This window comes from Pelodiscus sinensis, chromosome 5, assembly GCF_052426305.1.
Source record: "Pelodiscus sinensis isolate ZL-2025 chromosome 5, ASM5242630v1, whole genome shotgun sequence".
NCBI classification, from domain to species: domain Eukaryota; kingdom Metazoa; phylum Chordata; order Testudines; family Trionychidae; genus Pelodiscus; species Pelodiscus sinensis.
This window is the reverse complement of record NC_143056.1, coordinates 124,456,713-124,474,497: the sequence shown is the minus strand read 5'-3', so window position 1 is coordinate 124,474,497 and position 17,785 is coordinate 124,456,713. Positions and strand designations below refer to the sequence as shown.

Below are 17,785 nucleotides of genomic sequence, written 5' to 3'. Positions count from 1 at the left end.
GCAACAGCCAGAGCCATGCTCCCAACTGGTCTCTGTTCCTGATGCGGCTGCCCCCCGTGGTCATTTGTCAGCATGACAGTCACTGCTAGCAGACCCCTCCTTTTCAGTTTGATTAGAGATAATCAAATTCTAGGCACGTCCCATTGTCCTTGCACAGCCAAAGCCTGACCTTGCTTCAAGTTATGATAAGAGGAAGCTGCCTACTAAATTTGGTGGTCCTAGCTCTTATAATTTAGGAGTTCTTGAACAAACAGACTCAGAAAGACAGATGCACATAAAAGCGCTCTCAAACATATAGTAGACTAGCAAATTTACCCACCTTTGCTTGGGTCAAGGAGGGGCTATGGGCAGGGGATTGTGGGTGTGGGGAATGCAGGAGTCAGGACACGGGCTTGGAGATGATTGAGGGCTCAGGGCCAGGGTGCTGGGAGTGTGGGCATGTAGGAGTCACTGTTGGAGGGGAGGAGGGGCTCAGGGCAGGGGATTGGGAAGTGTGGGATAGCTAAGGAGAGGGGGTATCCACTGCCGCTGCCCCCCCTCCCCTCCCAATTTGTACAGAAAGATTCCTGGCTCTTCCCCATCATCTAACCATCTAAATTATGCATTGTGGTTGTGTCACTGAAAAGTGTATTCAGTGAAGATTGAAGCATATGCAATAATAGTGGGTTATTTTGTGACCGCTGACACGGAGTTAAATATTAATGGAGACTTTGTTTCATGTAGTGACTTGAATTTCTGAAAATTCATCATTCCATAATGGCATCTTCCATGTTGCCATTTCTAGATTTCACATTGAGTTGTGTGGAAATCACGCATGTTTATAAATCAAGCTGAAATAAATACAGACAGGAACTACAGAATTTCTTATCTGAGGATAGAAAATATTTTTGTGAGTAAGGGTGTCCTCTAATTTAGTTGTGTCCAGATCAAGAACATTAAAAGCTTCAGTATAGTTACACCATTATTCCTTCAACTCCTGTGTTTTAAAAATATCTTTTGATAATTGTCTCTAATGTGCTACTGGTATAGAATTAGGTTTGTGGAGGCTGCTCTTACTTGATGAACCTAGGATAAAAGCTACCTACTTAATGTAGATTTAGATTTGTAAAAATTAAATTTATATGTGTTTAATGGGCTTTTAAATAGGAGTACATTGATTCCCTGCAGCTTTCATTTAAACATGAGTATAATACAGGGTGAATAGAAGTCCCCTAGCTAAGTGCAGAAAAGCTTAGTGGCTTGAAATGATGCCTGATTTTAAACAATTTAAAAATGTGTTTATAAAGAATGAATATTTTCTGTTTCTTAAATCTGGTGTAAGAGTGATGTGTGATGGCTCTCTTTCAGAGGTAAAATAAAGAGAATCGCTTTCCAGTTCACACCCTATAGCTGGGTCAAATTCGAGTGGAAGCCAGCATCCAGCCTGCGCAGATGGCTAGCAGTTTGTGGCATCATCTTTGTAGTAAGGAAACTTCTCTTTAAACTTAAGTGATAAAATTACTTGTTTACCACAGTCATAGATGTGTTAATAGTATTTTTGGTTTTGATTTCTGCCAATTCTAGCTGTAATATATGTGGCACCCTGGAATTGGGACTGTCTATCTTTCTGTCTCTAAATTGGTTTTCAAAAATATTTTTAATCTTGAATGCTATATCTCATAAGTAGTTTAACATGCAGGCTAATCATCATTAAATTAATAAATTCTGCTGCCCAAAATTCAGATTTTGTATGAAAATATCCTTATTGTTCCCCATTTACAGACAAGTTGGAGAGAGCTCCAAACCAGAACCTTGGAGCTCAGCACTTCAGGCTCTGGGCAGTATGCATCTAGAGCACAGTGTTTGGGCTCAATACTTTCGAACTAAAATATCAACTAAAAAAAGACAACCAAAGAATTTGATGATCATACTGGACACTCAGTTTTGTCTGGCTCTGCTTACTAGTGTGACTAAAAACATGATGGTTCTGAGAGCTATATAAATATATATCTAGTGTAAACAGAGAAGTGCCAAAATTCAGCAGACTGAAATGCTTTTGATTTTTTTCTCTAGATACTGTATTGATTGTTTGCATGATGCTATTATAGAATACTAGAACTGGATGGGACCTCGAGAGGTCATGAAGTCCAGTCCCCTGCCTTCACGGCAGGACCAAGCATCATCCAGCTCTATACATGTAATCTGTACATTTAATAAGCAGAGTGTTCTAACAGCTACGTACTCACTCTGCAAATTAGTTAAGGATGAATGATTGCTATGAAAATCTGATGGCCTTTTTAGCTGAAGGGTCATCTAGCATATTTTTCTAATACAATTTGTTTTGTGGGATGTCTTAGATTGACATGTATTCTAAATTCACACTTACTGGAAAAGATAAATTACAGGTTTGTGAAACTGTCCTTTTGGAGCAAGTGATAGTTGTAATTAACAACTTGTGGGCACACCTACAACATATGTTGGGCACTTTGCAAACACATAGATGCTAATCAATTTGAATAAAAATTCAGACTACCAAACTTTCTATAATGTAAAATTTGTCTTATATGTTAGATTCATAAACTACAACTGCTTTGTGCCAATAATACAATTTTTATGGGCATTGAAATAAACAGCAATGTTAATTAAAACAGTCTGCATATCTATGAAGAGATCCTTGCACCCAGCATAAAAGTAACTTACATGCACAGTAGAAAGATCTAACCATTAGTTAGCAGTGCCTATTGCCAAATACAAAGAAGCTGTCAAGTTCATGTTAGCCATAGGCAAACTCAAGTCATAGTGATTGATTCTCTTGGCAAAAACAGCTTGCATCTGATTTGCAACTGTTAAACTAGCTCCATCTTGTTGATTCCATTCATAACTTGCTAACATTTTTCATTATATATAGTCTAGAGCAAGAAACATCCTTCAATCCAGTTAATCTACCATAATAAACATAACTGAAATTACTGCTGCTCTCACTTTTAAACTTCAGTTCATCTACAAACTCACTAAGTAAATATTTAATTACAGCTGCTCAATGAGGTCTTGTCAGTGAGACTTATGTAATTATTGCCCAAAACTGGATCTTGTGCCTGTTTCCTGATATTTTGTGTCTCTAAAATCAGACTCCTCGGTGGCCATTGGAAGGACAACATTTATGCTTTTAGGACTCATTCATTTTAGAACTATCGCTACTTAAAATCCCCAGATAAACTTGGCTACAACTAAAGATAAGGTCACTGCCATACTTCATTGATGTCTCACCATGTGCCTTAGAAAAACATTATTTAAAAAAAAAAATTCCAGTTGCTTCTATGAGCTCCACCCCATAAAACTCTGTAATGTTCTTACGGCACATGACAAGTGCTCATATCTTGATGGAGGGTAGAGTATGTGAGCTGGGACATAGTAAAATATTGTGGAACTGTGTCAGCAGAGGGTGAGGGCTGCTCCGGCCCACCCCTGTTCAGTCCATTAACCGGTTAAACTTCAAATTTAACTGGTTAATTAATTAAATGGGATTTTACATGCCTAGGTTGGCCCTGGCTTTACTCACTGACCCTTTTTTAATTGTAATAATTTAATGGGCTTTTTCTTCAGTTTTTATTGGCAGAGCTGAACACGTTTTACTTAAAGTTTGTCCTGTGGATGCCACCTGAACACTACTTGGTCCTGTTACGACTTGTCTTCTTTGTCAACGTGGGAGGTGTGGGCATGAGGGAGATCTACGACTTCATGGATGACCCGTAAGCCAGTCCTCATCTATACAGTGTCAAGCTTCAAGCACTTTCTTTTTAGCCTTGCTGCAGCTTGTTGGTGAAAGCACAGTAGAAGTGAATCAGTCTGTTGGGGCAAAAACCCCTGCACTTGCTTTATTTTCCAATATTTACCTTGAATGTAAAACATATCCCCTCTTGTAGGCTACATGTGGTGATAGCAGGGGTCAGTGTAGAACTTTTTACATATGCAGTATTAAATTTCATTTTTTCTTGAACAAAAAAATTACTATATTATTTGAGAATGTTCTATAAACATTTAAATGATCTAGATCACTATTGGGTTTTTGTGTCTGGGAACACTGAACTCCTCTTTCACATTTACAAGCCTGGTGCTACAGTATTAAGATTTAGCTTCTAAGGACTGCATGGTGTAGCCCTAAACCCTTTCTCTGAAAGATGCTTCTTTCTTAAGCTATTTTCCAACATTTTTCTGGTCCTCTGGAGCTTTTGCGGCACCGTCTTGCAAATTGGAGGACCCTCTTGTGATGCTTTTTAGGGCAAAGAACCCTTTCCCCCACAACAGTGCATATACTAGGCACTCTGTCAGATTGCTCCTATTTAAGCATCTTATTTGACCTTGCTGCTTTTGTTCTTTCTGCACACTGTAAGATCTGAGAGTGCTTAGTTCTCAAGTTCAGTTTTTCTGTTAATTTACAGTGGTAATGTCACACATTGGCTGACCCCGCTTCTTAAGGCTGACACTACCTCTGGATTCAAGGGATGCTCGTTGTCTGTCACTGACCAACACAAAAAGTGTCTGTGTTCAGAATTCAGGGTTTCAGCACTCTGAAGATCAGTTTCACTTGCAAGGCTTTGACTCGTATAACTGGAAAGAAGGGTCACTCAGATTATTTAGTCGGATTTAAAGACGTTCCCCAGTGTCCCCTGGTGTTGGACCTACTGGTTTGGGACATGCCTCCACCTCAAAGGTAAGACGAGGTCTCTACCTCTTATTGGTGAGTTCCTCTCCTTAGCAGCACACCCCATCTTCTGCTCCCTGTGTTTCAGTTGAGAAAGCAACTCCTTTGCCCTCTGTTCAACTACATGGCATAACATTGAGACTTAGGAGAATCATCAGTCACCAGTGTCTCATTGCTGAGTCAGCATGTTGCCATTCTTTCAGTGAGCTGAGTCGCATAAATGAGGAATTCATTTAGTGAGCAAACTCATCCCAAGTATCATATCAACGCCACCATCTGTGCCTATCTTTTTGTTTCACTTGGTAGGTCAGGTGACCACTGTTGGCACATTTGAGATTCAGTTCTTCTGATTCATCAGCAGACCTAACCTCCGTAGGATCTTTAGGGAAGGCTGAGGAATCTAATGCCACTGGTATCTCATTAATATCCTCTGTCTGTTTCTTTAGTTCCTCCCCTGCCATCACACCAGAGATGACAGTCTGCTCTCTTTTCCCCCGCCTCTCTTGGTGTTTGTTTCACTCCAAATCACCTTGAGTCAAGAACCTTTGGTTGAAGTCTTCCAGTTTTGGACTGTAAGAAGTAGCTGTTGATGAAGAACGGGCTGTTCTGGATACTTACTTCCTAGGGTACACTCCAAACACATCCATCTGTTCCTTTTGAAAACCCTCTTAACTCTCGAAAAAAAAAGAAAGCCTAGGATGTTCCATTGCCCACCTGTTGCCTAAATCAGCATCAAGATGCCTTATTCCTAGGTGACAAAATTGTTGCAGAGCTAGCCAAAGATCTAACCAGCTTCCATAATGCTATAGCATTCAGCATAGGGTGCAATAAAGCTGAACAAAAAATATTCATCTTCTCTTCTGATTCAGGATCATTTGTGATCTTTTCAACAATTTAGTGTCTGTGTCTCTGGAACTTTCTGGTCTTCCTAATAGAGCATCTACAATTTGCATTAATGGGCCATGAGACTTTCCAATATCCCACATATCTCATCATAATTGGAGGATTGCCATAGTTAAGAGCAGAAAAGCTCTGAATCCAGAAGGATTCTACTGTGGTGTGGTCTTATCTGTTAGAATGTAATTCCAGATGCCATCACCTTTCTGTATCTTCCTGTCTCAGCTGTCAGGCCTTCTCCAGAAAGCCTGGAGTACTGCCCTGGATTTTATTCTTGGTCCTCAAGCAGAAGAGTGATTTCCTTTCAAATTCTTTACCAAACAAAGAGCCTGTAATTCGATTGTGTTCCTTCAACACTCTGAGCGTGGCCCTTGCATCAGTGGTCACCTGGGATTCTTAGGTCTCTCATATAAGCAAAGTTCCTGAATAATGGCTTTATAATCAAAGCATATGAAAATAGCCAGCTTTCTGCTTTGCTCATGTAGTCTCCTAGATCGGAACCAGGTTCTTGAAATACTTTGTTTCTCTCTCTCTCCCCATTTGTTAGACCATATTTCCATCTTAGCCTATTTACCGCTAGTCTCATCAGGCAATACCTTATACTTCAGCTCCAAAGTCCCATTTTTCTAGAGTCAGGAGACTTTTCGAAACTGAAGGATATCTTTCCAAATCCATCTGCATCAACAGTAATTTTTGCTCCATTTACCCGATTTTGTTTTCCCCAATATACTTGGGCCATTCTGCCTAACTTGAGACACAGTGGTGGTGTCAACCTTTTGGTCTTAAGGGAGCATGATAGTTTTGATTGGATTTACCTGAGTAAAGGGGGTGAGCCAGAGGTGGGCAGCCTGAGGCCTGCAGGACACATACAGCCCATCAGGGTTCTACGTGTGGCCCATGAGCAGGGTTGCCCGATTCCAATGCTTTCTATCCATGTAGTGGCTTTCCTACCAGTATTACTCAAATGACATTCAAATAAAGCGAGGTGTGTGCTGATTACACATAACATTGACTGTGAGAGCTGTGTGCTTCCTCTGCATTCAGTAAAAGCTCTGTAACTGTTCAGTCGGCACACCTTACGCACACCCTACAAATTCTAGATATGCAAGTGCAGTTAGCAAAACTGCCCCATCCCAGGAGACCATCTTGATTACAACAAACTTGCGGCTGACTAAGATGGAGGAGGGCCACTTATGCCGCCCGCTCACTTGCCTGGGTTGCCCATCACTGGGGTAGGCTGTTCTAGGATAGATTCCCCTTCCCTATACAGCCACCAACTGCAGCCCAGGGGAGGGGAAAATGGAAAGCTGTGAATGAACATCTAGTGATGGTTCCTAAGTTCTCTGCCCCAGTACAGAGGAGAGCAACCTAGAGGTATTCTAACTTTCACTAGCTGGGAACGGTCCCAAGGGACCATGCACCATGTACAAATAGCAAGAGTTTAGAGAGCTCCAGCCACACTCTGGCCCATACCATACCACCTGCACCAGAAGCTACAGGAGGAAGGCATCAGCCCTATAGGCCAGTCAGATTTATGGATGACTTTTGCTCCTTGTGCACTGCCTAGCAGAACAAGGTAGAGACCATCCCAAAGTATTGTGTGTGGCCGCTGAGCTTTGTCCTTTTTCCACACATTTAGTGCTCCAGAGGAGCCCCAGCAAGGTAGATGCTCCAGAGGAGCCCCAGCACGGTAGATATTATGACCAATCTAGAAATGCCTTCTGGGCAGGTGTCCCAAAGCAGGCATCAGCTTTGAAAAGAATTGCTGAGGGGAGCATTGTAGCCATCCTGACCTGTCATTCCCTCAGACTTTTGTAGCTTTCTAGTTCCTGTTCTTCCCCAGGCGGCTTCCCATCTTCTGCTACTCTGTGCTGTGCTCCCTGGTTGTTTCACATAACAGCTTGAGATGCGCTCAGAGTGGATGACCATGGGAGGTCTGGGCAAAGGGAGGGAGCATGTAGGGCAGTGAACACAGAATAAGGGAAAAATCTAGTGAGAGAGGCTATTCAAAGAAACAGCTCTCCAGTGCATGATTTAATAAAGAATAATGGTTGATTCTTTGTATGATTTTTGCCTCTGCTTTTTAACAAGAGTCAGAGTGGGAAGGTGTCATAAGCACAATTCAGTCATCTCTGTTAGGGCTTTCATTAGTTAAATTAAGTTCTGACTTTGTGTTGTGGGTCACAAAGAGAAACTTCTGTTTAGAGAGAGGCTATAGAAGATGCTGATAGAAGGCTTGAAGATTAGCTGTTGGGGGTAGAAGGGTACAGGAAGGTGTCTAGAAATGTGTAGTGGCAGTGTCTGTAGCTGTCTCATACACCAGGGATAGTCTTTTTGTTTAATTTGTACAGTGCCTCGCATAATCCTCATCCTTTCCTTGAGTTTCTAGGCTCTCTGGTGATACAGATAATAATCCCACAAGTGTTTTAAAAGGATATTTAGGAAATGTTTCAGGATAGTTAGATTGTAGACTAAAACATCCAGTGCAAAATGTCTTCACAGCAGTCAAGGATTGGTTTCACTCCAGTCTCTTAAATACTACTTCTGCACGTGAAATGGGTTAGATTTAAGATTATGTATTCCTGTCCTCCCTCGTATTTTTAAAAAGGTATATTGCACTGCACTTTTGCTACTAAAATACTAATCACTTAACCTCTCTGTTTCAGTAAGTTCCATAAGAAGTTGGGTCAACAGGCATGGCTAGTTGCTACTATCACAGTCACAGAGTTCCTGATTGTTGTGAAGTATGACCCCTACACCCTAACGCTGTCCCTTCCTTTCTACATTACCCAGTGCTGGATCCTGGGAATCCTACTTGTGCTCACCTGGACAATATGGCGCTTTTTCATTCGGTAAGCAAAGGTGATAGAGCTCTGATTACAGTGAGCACCATAGTACCAAGACCAGGCTTAGCCAGACGACATGAAGAGAAGCTTATTGTAGAACGAGAGACTTTCAAAGTGTGTAGTTTTCAAACTCTATATAACTAGCGGATGTACCTGGCATAGCTTGGGTCCATAGCGCAATTAAGCTTTGTTTTTTGTAAATAAAAGGAAAAAGTACATACTTTATTTAAATGATTATATTTTTGAAAAATACAATGTTATATGTATGAAGTTAACTTTTATTTTTGATATCTTCAAACAGGTATTGTTAAAATTTTTTCCATTTTTAGTAATTTTGTAAAATGAGTGCCATCAAAATGTAGTTTTTTCTTCATTCCTATAAACTCTTATCATTCTCTGTTTTAACAATAAAAGGGCTATAATCAGTTTCATTTCTAATAACATTTTCTTCTAGTTTTCAAATCTTAAGCGTTGATTTAGCTGAACCAAAACAGCAATACTCCAGATTTCTCCATTTTATCCCTTTTCTATAAGGTTTATTGAAAAACAATGCCTTTCCAGGTACACCCAATTATTCTGCTTCATCTTGGTTCAGTCTCTTTCAACATTTGCTCAGTTGTGTCAATTTTGAGGCCTGCACTTGATTTGGTAATTGTCTCTTTTCTGTTTGGTTTTATGAGAAGAAATCCCATTCCAGGCACATCCCATTTTCCTGGCACAACCAAACCCTGACCTTGCTTTAAGATATAAGACTAAGCTGTATACCAAATTTGGTGGTCCTGGTTCTTACTGTTTAGAAGGAATTCTTGAACAGACAAACTCTCTAAAATATATATACTAGATTTAGCGTTTTCAGGGGAACACATCTCTTACCAACATCTTATTGAAAATGTGTAATATCAAGCCTATTTGTAAGATTTTATTAGTCTTCAGTGCACTTTATCTGCAATGCTTGACTCCATTTAGTACAGTTTAAATATAAATGTAAACAGAATCCTGACAGCCAACATATAACTGCTTGTTTTAAAGAACTTGGACTAGATTTCAGATTTCTGGTTAGATGACCCTTACACATTGGTGTGTATTTTTGAAGTGAGAGCCAGCTGTATATATCAGATGCTCAGTATCCCATAGCCACAACTGTCACAAGTCATTAGAGAATTTGGATTCCCAATTTGAGATACTCTACTTTCTGAAAACTGGGAGTCTTTAAAAGTAACCCCCTCTAAAAATCAGGACTCTTCAAGACTTCTCAAGTTGGGTACCCAAATTCACTGATGAGTTTTGAAAATGTTGGCCTATATTTTAGACCATTCAGCTCTGTTTCAACAACTACTTTGTGACACTAATCACAAAGTCTCATTTGGATGATCAGAATGCAAATATTGTCTGAAATCTAAGTGATGAGACCATCATGGTCAAAATGCAAAAATGGCTCAAATGATTTTTATGAAACATAATAATAATAATTAATAATAAATGATTGTGTGGTGATCAACCACTGGAAATTTCAGCCTATACGTAATTTGAGAAGTTGCTGAATTAGCTACTGAAAGTAGGGTGTTAGTTTAAAAGTACAATCTCAACCTGAACAAAAAACTCCACTAGCTTAATACCCAAGATATTTACCCAGACTCTGTATATGCCTATGCAAAATATATTGTATGAAACATAAAGGGAGTGTGGTTGTAAAGATGGTGGTTGGCAGACTTAAAATTTTCAGGATGATAAACGTAACTTTGACGACAGTAGCAGGTGTGTACACATGATATATTGATTTTATATCAGGCCTGGGCAGGATACAGCCTACCAAGCCACCAGATCCATCCCACAGATGCAGCAGGGAGCCCCAGCCACACAACGCTCAGAAACACAGCTGCCGGGCAGTTTCACTTTAAAATCTGAGAGGCCAGAGAGAGGAAGACTTTAGGAACTGTTCCTGCCCCCGACACAATCCCATTGGTCGGGTTTTGGCCTGAAACTGGCCAATGGGAGCTGTCTGTTTCAATAACAGGCAGCCAAGAAGCACCATGCTCCCTTCTCTCCGAGACTCGTAGTTATTCACAGAGCACATGGCTGCAGCCTGTGTGGGGATGGGACAGGCAGGGATGCCGCTTCAGGAAAGTTCTGGGCTGCTGGCTGGTAAGTCTCCTGGCCAGAGACTGCCTTTGGCACCCCAGCCCCTCTCTCTCCCAACCCTCTGTCCCCTGCTCCACATACCCAAATCCTCTGTCCCCCTCCTGCACCCGTATCCTCTCCCAGATCTGGCACCCCCGTTCCCTGCCCCAGATCAGTCCCCTCCTGTCCTAGCTCACAACCCAATCCCCTGCACCCCCTCCTGTACCTCTATTCCCTACCCTAGGTCACAGTCCAGTGCCCCTTCACCCAAACTCCTTCCCTTACCCCAAGCTCCCTTCTGCGACTAACCTCCATCCCAGACCCCACACCTGATCCATTAATATCATGGAAGAGTAAGGCCCTTGACCACTTTCCAAATTCTTGGAGTGGGGCGCACCCCCCCCCATCAAATTATTGCCAACCCCTGTTTTATGTGCTCTTGACCACTTGCCTAGGTGGTAGGGTCCCCTTTCAAAAGGCTACAATCATTTTCACTAGCGGGCAGAAGGTAACCCAAGCTGAACTGTTTCTAAGCATAATGGGCAATTCCCTCAGCATCTACCTTAGTAGCAAGAATTCTCTTGCCATATGTTCTTGCTAAAATATCTGAATGCAGAAGCAAGACAGACTAGTTCGCAAGTACTTCCAGCAGGCAAATAGACAGGGATGTGTTACTGTGTGGGCCCGGCAGACAGTTTTCCTGTGTGTTGTCTGGAGAAAAACACATAGTCTGTATTTTCTCCATGGAACTAGCCTCTAGTATTGTCACTAAACATCTGAAGGTGCATAACTGCCTATTGGTATAGTGCCCTGGCAGAGGAAATGAAGATGGTAAGTAAGATCAAAAAGTTAACTAGCCCAGGAGTGAGGAGACCAAAGAGAGAGATGCCTTTATAAATAGGGATGTAAAAATGCATTTAAAAATGTAACACTGTAACTGCTAAAAATCGTAGCAGTTACATGCGCTGCGGGCTTTGCAGTATGAAGCTTCAATAAGCTTTATACTGCAGAGCCTCCCTGGGAGTGGGACCAGCAAGGGATTTTGCTGCAGGCTCTGCAGCCAGCTCCCTAAGAATGGGACAGGAAGCACTTTCTGACCCTGCTCCCATGAGACGGTGTGTAACCTGTGATGGAATAGGGAGTGGCCCAGGCTTGCCATAGACAGAGGCTGCTCTGGTGGTCCCCACAAGGCTGGAATAACCCCCTGCCCAGGACAGATGGAGAGCTGCTCCAGCCTCTAGCAGTTAACTGGAACAGGTAACCCTCACCCATTAAGGATGAGGCTTTACCAGTTAACCTTTTACATTCCTAGTTATAAGAACTGTGCTATTTTGCTGCTATCCTGGCTCAGTTTCCCCTAATTCCCTGGCGCACAATCTAATGACATTTGCTCAGTTTGGGCACTATTTGAGTGTGACAGACTCCACCAGCCAGTAGAATAGAGGGAGTTTATTGCTTCTCCAGGATACAGCACAGCATCGATGTAATCTGGTTACAAGGCAGGCTTAGGATGCCTCAGCTCCCCTAGAGATGGGGAAGACTGGTCCCCTAAATTCCAGACCCTTCCCTAGGCTGCCTCCTTCATGATCCCAGCCAGGAAGACTCCCCGTCTCTTCCAGCCCTGCCCCCCCAGCCAGGGCTGACCTCGCCCTACTTCTTTTGTTCCGCTCCCCGGGAGGTAACTGGTTGGACAGGTTCAGAGCCCCTTGCATGACTCATCCCCTGCCCTGCTGGGCCGTGCTACAGACAGCAGCCAACGGAGGTCATCCATAGCCCACCACCCAGCAAAGCAACCAGCAAGGTACCCACACTACGTCACAGCAGGTTACAGAGATTACAAGAAAAGTAACCCTGAAGTATTTATATGGAGCCAATGAGTGTAGGTAAAAGACACAACAAAGAAGAGCAGTTGCATGCTTATCTATTTTTCTAGGCTGCAAAAATGAAGGGAAATAGCATGTTCAAGGGTAATGCCTACTGTGGCTGAACTCCTTACCCCTATCCTAAACCCCTACTCATTTTACATATCCCAACATACTCTACCAGTCAGTGCATGTGGTCAAAGGAATGAGACCAGCCTGTGCATCAGGTCTTACATGGCAGCTGCCCCTTTACAGTTTTACAGAATGCAGCCTGTATTCATTATGCTTCTGGACAGGTGATAGCAATTTGTAAGAACTAGCAATAAATGTTGTTAAACTCTTTATCAACTGAATCCCTGCCCTTACAGAATAAAGGAAGTCCTTAGAAACTTAGTGCTGTAGTTTAATCAAAATGAGCCAAATTATCTGTGTCGTCATGATACCAGGATGTATTTGTCCAGTTATTTGTATTGTAAATCTAAACTGAAATGATTGTTTAACTCAACACACACAATTTTGTTTTGTTTTTAGTGATATTACCTTGCGGTATAAGGAGATCAGACGACAAAAGCAAGAGCACAAATATGAAAAGGACAAATGTGTAAGCAATGGTGATGGACATTCTCCAGTACCAGATGAACAAAATGGGAACAAACTGAGGGAGAGAAAATTTTTAATCCCAGCAACAGACTAAGTGCTAAAAGAATAACCTGTAAAAATCAGCTTGTTTGAGTTGCCTGTCAACCTTATTCTACCGAAAAAGCTTCCATTGTTTACCCAAATCTGAAAATCTTCTGGGGAAAGATGTCACCATGGAGAAAGGTGGAGAAAGACTACAATTGACAGAAGTCAGAACCTACACTACTGAAAAAGAAGGGATCTTTGCATGTGTGTTATGAATGTGTCTCTTCCTTGCAAAATCAAGGATTTAGAGGAGTTTTAAAACTAAATGCAAAGGGAATCCAGTGATTCTATTTCCAATGCTTCATGATATTTCAGTTTTAACACTGGTTTGTGGGGCATGAGGAACACTCATTGTGTGGACTAAATATACATGGCACTGAACAGTTTTGTATTTCTGCTGAAACTACCTTGAGCTGTGAAGTAATTATGTAACGTTAGTTTCATCCACCTATTAGTAAAAGTTTAGGGACAGCAGCAAGATGAACTTGGTGATGTGACTGGAGTGTGTGAACAAATTGCATAACTTGCACAGCATATATTCAGTATACCATTGTTACAGCCCCTGTAATGCTGGGGTTTGCTGCCTTTCTCAAAGCTAATTTGCATTACCATGATGCAACCTATGACTGTTTTGTACTACATCATAGCACTGATTATATAGAAAACCCCTCCTGCTGGTTCTTTTTTATCCAGGTCATCTCTCAACATAATCGAAGTTTAGATCAGAATGTTAACCTCCTTTCGTTACCTAATGGAGTAAAGTGTATTACAAACAGAAAACTTAATTCCATCAAGGTCTTAAGTTACCTGCATTATTTTTCAGAGCTTGCCAAGAGAGCTGCACTCTTGGTTTCCGCTGTGAAGGCAGGTAAAGTTCTGCCATCTTTCAGAGCTGTCCTGTTCCTTCCAGTTCTAAGGGTGATGGTCTAGTAACTGTAAGTGGACTGGGAAATGTGCATTCTGCAAACCACTTGCACAATAAACGACACCAAACATTTGCTGTCCTAACTGACAAAAGAATCAGGCTACCTTGGTCACTTGTGGCCCTTTCCTGAGTGATGGTGCTGCATATACCTACTGTTGCCAGCAATACTATGTCTCAGAACAGAATTGGAAAATTGGTGTTCATTTCTAATGTGGCTGCTCCTAAAATGTATTAATCACAGTACAACATCAGTTTGTCCCTTATTGTCCTGGACACAGGCCTCTAATGTAACTGAGAACTTTAACCACATCATTTTTACTCTAAAAATATAGCCGCTTACTAATCATATTAAACACTACTTTTAAGAGAAGCTTATTTATCAAGAAAATAATATAAATACAAAAACAGAGTGAAAAGTCTGAATTTAAACAGCTTTGCTCTCAAACTTTCAATGGTAGCTGAAGACGCTCAAGCTAAAGCTTCTGTCTGCAGCGAAGCACAAATCTTGGACCCATTTTGGGCTCATACTTGAATGACAAGCAAAATGTGTCTCTCTCCCATGTTGATGGTAATATACTTTTAAACACTGCGCAGAGTAGAATCTACTTGGAAAATTCTCCAGTGTGTGCACCTAAAAAGTGCAACAAATGAAGCAGAATCTACGGGCAAAGGAGGCAGGGTCGGTGGAATACAGAGACTGCCCTTCATGATGGTGAGCAGTACATTGAGGGGAGGTTGATCAGTATGAGGGGTCAGATGAGGCTGCTTCCTTGATTGTGCATAATGTACTGTTGTGAGCCCTTTCTCAGCTGCTGTCAAACTCTAGGATTTATCTGCTGTCATGTGATGAATGCTATGGCTGTGTAACTAGATGTTAACAGATTCTTAAATGGATAAATGCTGAGTTGAGCAGATCATGTATTTGTAAAACTTTTTCCACCCCGAGTAATATTTTTACACATTCAAATGTATCCATACCAGTCTTAACAGCTAACTGACTTTTAGTGGGTAATATTAGTGTACATGTGGTAGTGTGGTCCTAGGTGTGCCAGGCTCAGATGTGTATCTTTTCATTCAGTGTTTGTGCTTGGTCACACCATTGTCCCTTTTCTAACTTGTCTTTGAGTGCATAAACATTCCTGTTTCCTTTTCATGATTCTGGCAGGTGGAGTGGGGTGAAGTTGGCATTTTATTCTTTTTTTCCCCAAGGACTTTGATATGCAAAGTTGAAGGAATTATGGAAAATACCCACTTCCTAATTCTGAAGCTGGTGTACTAGTCAAAACATTAATTGGTGTCTATCTACGTTAACTTAAACGTAGAGCTTTTAAAGTTACAGGCTGGATAACTGAACAAATAAAATGTTTGCTGGTGTATTCTTGGTACAACCTGTCTGTGTTTTACTTTCACTCTCGCTATGCAGTTGTATAGCTAATAGGACATAGAATCATAGAACACTAGAACTGGAAGGGACCTGCAAGAGGTCATCAAGTCCAGTCCCCTGCCCTCATGGCAGGACCCAGCACTGTCTAGACCATCTTTGGTAGATATCTATCCAGCCTGCTCATAAGTATCTCCAGTGATGGAGAGTCTATGGCCTCCCTAGGGTGGTTAAACTCTGAAATAAATTGCCTGTCCCTTAGGAAGTTTTTCCTAATGTCCAAATACAAACACGTCTTGTGCATTTGTTTCAGCAAAAAGTGCCATTAGATTTACTGCTGCATGTAACTGGATTTTGGACAAGTGGTGCTTAGCATAAACTGATGTTCTTGGTCACACTTCATTCAGTATGGCAGTCCCTCACCTTCCCTGAAAGGTAACTAACATTGAATGAAAGGGCTCTGACTTAAAAGATCTTAATCACAAGGTGAAACAACCTGCGTTACTTTAAGCTTGCTAAAATTATTTCATTTTCGTATTGCTTCCCTTGGGGGACATTTTGCACTGTTGGTGAGCTCTGGCTAGGAAGTCTAACTTGGTTTTAGGAATCCCTGATAAAGTAAGCGGCTATACCCCTGAAGCATGCAGGCAGGCAGCAGTGCGACAAGTATGGTGCTGCCGGGGCAGGCAGACCGCGTACCACTCATGCTCTGCTGCTGCTCCACCTGCCCAGCTGCAAAGGAGCTGGCATGTAGAGGGAAGGAGAGGTGCTAGGCCCTTCTGAGAAGTCCACTAAAGCGAAGTGGGACATGAAATAAGAAAGGCTGGTTGCCCCTATGGAGATGAGGAGGGAAAAACCTACCTCCACTGCCTTTATACATCCCCATCTTATCCCATAACTTAGTCTGATGGTCCCTTGTAGAACTTTGATATCCTCTGAGAACCTACATATGTGTTTTTTCCTTTGTCTAATGATTCACTGTGGCTTGCCCTGGAAATCAGGTATCTAGGACCAGATGCTGTCTCCAGAAGGGAAAAAATGCAGGTGAGTAACAGCAAGGCTGGGTGGTTGTGCAAACATGTTGAGCCCATGTTATTGAATGATGTGCAAGCTGGGAAGTGGACACTACTGGCAGTACTGCCAAGAGTTTCCCATTTACCATTAGAAACTTAGAGAATCGGGGGTTTCTTCCCATTCCCCAAGACTACAGCGAAGTGGACTAAGTACCTGTGGGACTCTGCAAGGTTGGGATGTGTGGCACAAATAGCTTCCTCTAGAGGTCCCATCTGCTAGTGTTCTCATTGCTGGCTGTTGGCGCCTCAAGATGGGGCCCTTGGAACTCCCAGTTCTTAAAGATCTTTGATGCCTTGTTCTTCCTTGTGCTTTCCTTTCAGTGCCCAATAGCTCCCTCTTCCCCAGCCTTCCAGCCATTGAATTAAAGCTTTGCAGCAGGCTCATAGACATGGTCACATTAGAGCGGACACATCCAACAGCGTGATAAACCATGGAAGAGTGGTGGATTCTCCATTTTCAGAAGCCTTCCAATCAAGACTTGAAGTCCTTTCTGGGAGATACACTTTAGTCAAACTATTCACTCCCTATAGGAGTAACTAGGTAAAATTCTGTGGCCTGTTCATACAGGCAGTGTGACGAGACGCACCAGGTCTTCAGGCCCCCTGCTGGGACTTTTTTTTTCCCCCTCCCTGGCTAGCCAAACGTGCATTGCAGGCAGATCGAGGCATCGCTGATTTTGGCCACTCTCAAGAAGTGGCCCACAATTCCCAGGCAGCCTCACTGATCATGAGTTTGGATATGGCTGCCCTGCAGTCAGGTGACCATCTACCTGCCCAGCCCGTTTTCAAGCTCCGCAATATTTAAATCCCATTTCCTGCTGCCTGAGCACCTGGACCCCCAACCCTCCCCGGCTGGCTCAGTGTTCAGTAGTCTCCTGGGCTGTGTCTAGACTGGCCGCTTGAATTTCCGGAAAAGCACTGACGAGCTCATGTAAGATCGTCAGTGATTTTTCTGGAAATACTATGCTGCTCCCGTTCGGGCAAAAGTCTTTTTCCGAAAGACTTTTGCACAAAAGGGCCAGTGTAGACAGCACAGTAGTGTTTTACGCAAAAAAGCCCCGATCACGAAAATGGCGATCAGGGCTTTTTGCGGAAAAGCGCGTCTAGATTGGCCATGGACGCTTTTCCGGAAAAAGTGCTTTTCCGGAAAAGCGTCCTGCCAATCTAGACGCGCTTTTCCGGAAATGCTTTTAACGGAAAAGTTTTCCGTTAAAAGCATTTCCGGAAAAGCGCGTCTAGATTGGCAGGACGCTTTTCCGGAAAATCATGCCAGTGTAGACGTAGCCCTGGTGTCTTCCCAGGTGCCCATGCCTGGCTA

At 42.4% G+C, this 17,785-nt stretch overlaps 1 protein-coding gene across 2 annotated transcripts in view; it reads left to right on the top strand.

Annotated features, from left to right (window-relative positions):
• Positions 1-15,401, top strand: part of PTDSS2 (phosphatidylserine synthase 2) — a 64,503-nt gene extending 49,102 nt beyond the window's left edge. For both annotated transcript variants that reach the window (XM_075928340.2, XM_006131647.5), the window contains exons 9-12: positions 1,348-1,462; positions 3,583-3,728; positions 8,245-8,430; positions 12,936-15,401. In XM_075928340.2, the coding sequence (XP_075784455.2) occupies positions 1,348-1,462; positions 3,583-3,728; positions 8,245-8,430; positions 12,936-13,098 (610 nt within the window). In that variant the 3' untranslated portion in view covers positions 13,099-15,401. The remainder of the gene's footprint in view (positions 1-1,347; positions 1,463-3,582; positions 3,729-8,244; positions 8,431-12,935) is intronic.
• The last annotated feature ends 2,384 nt before the right edge of the window (positions 15,402-17,785 follow it).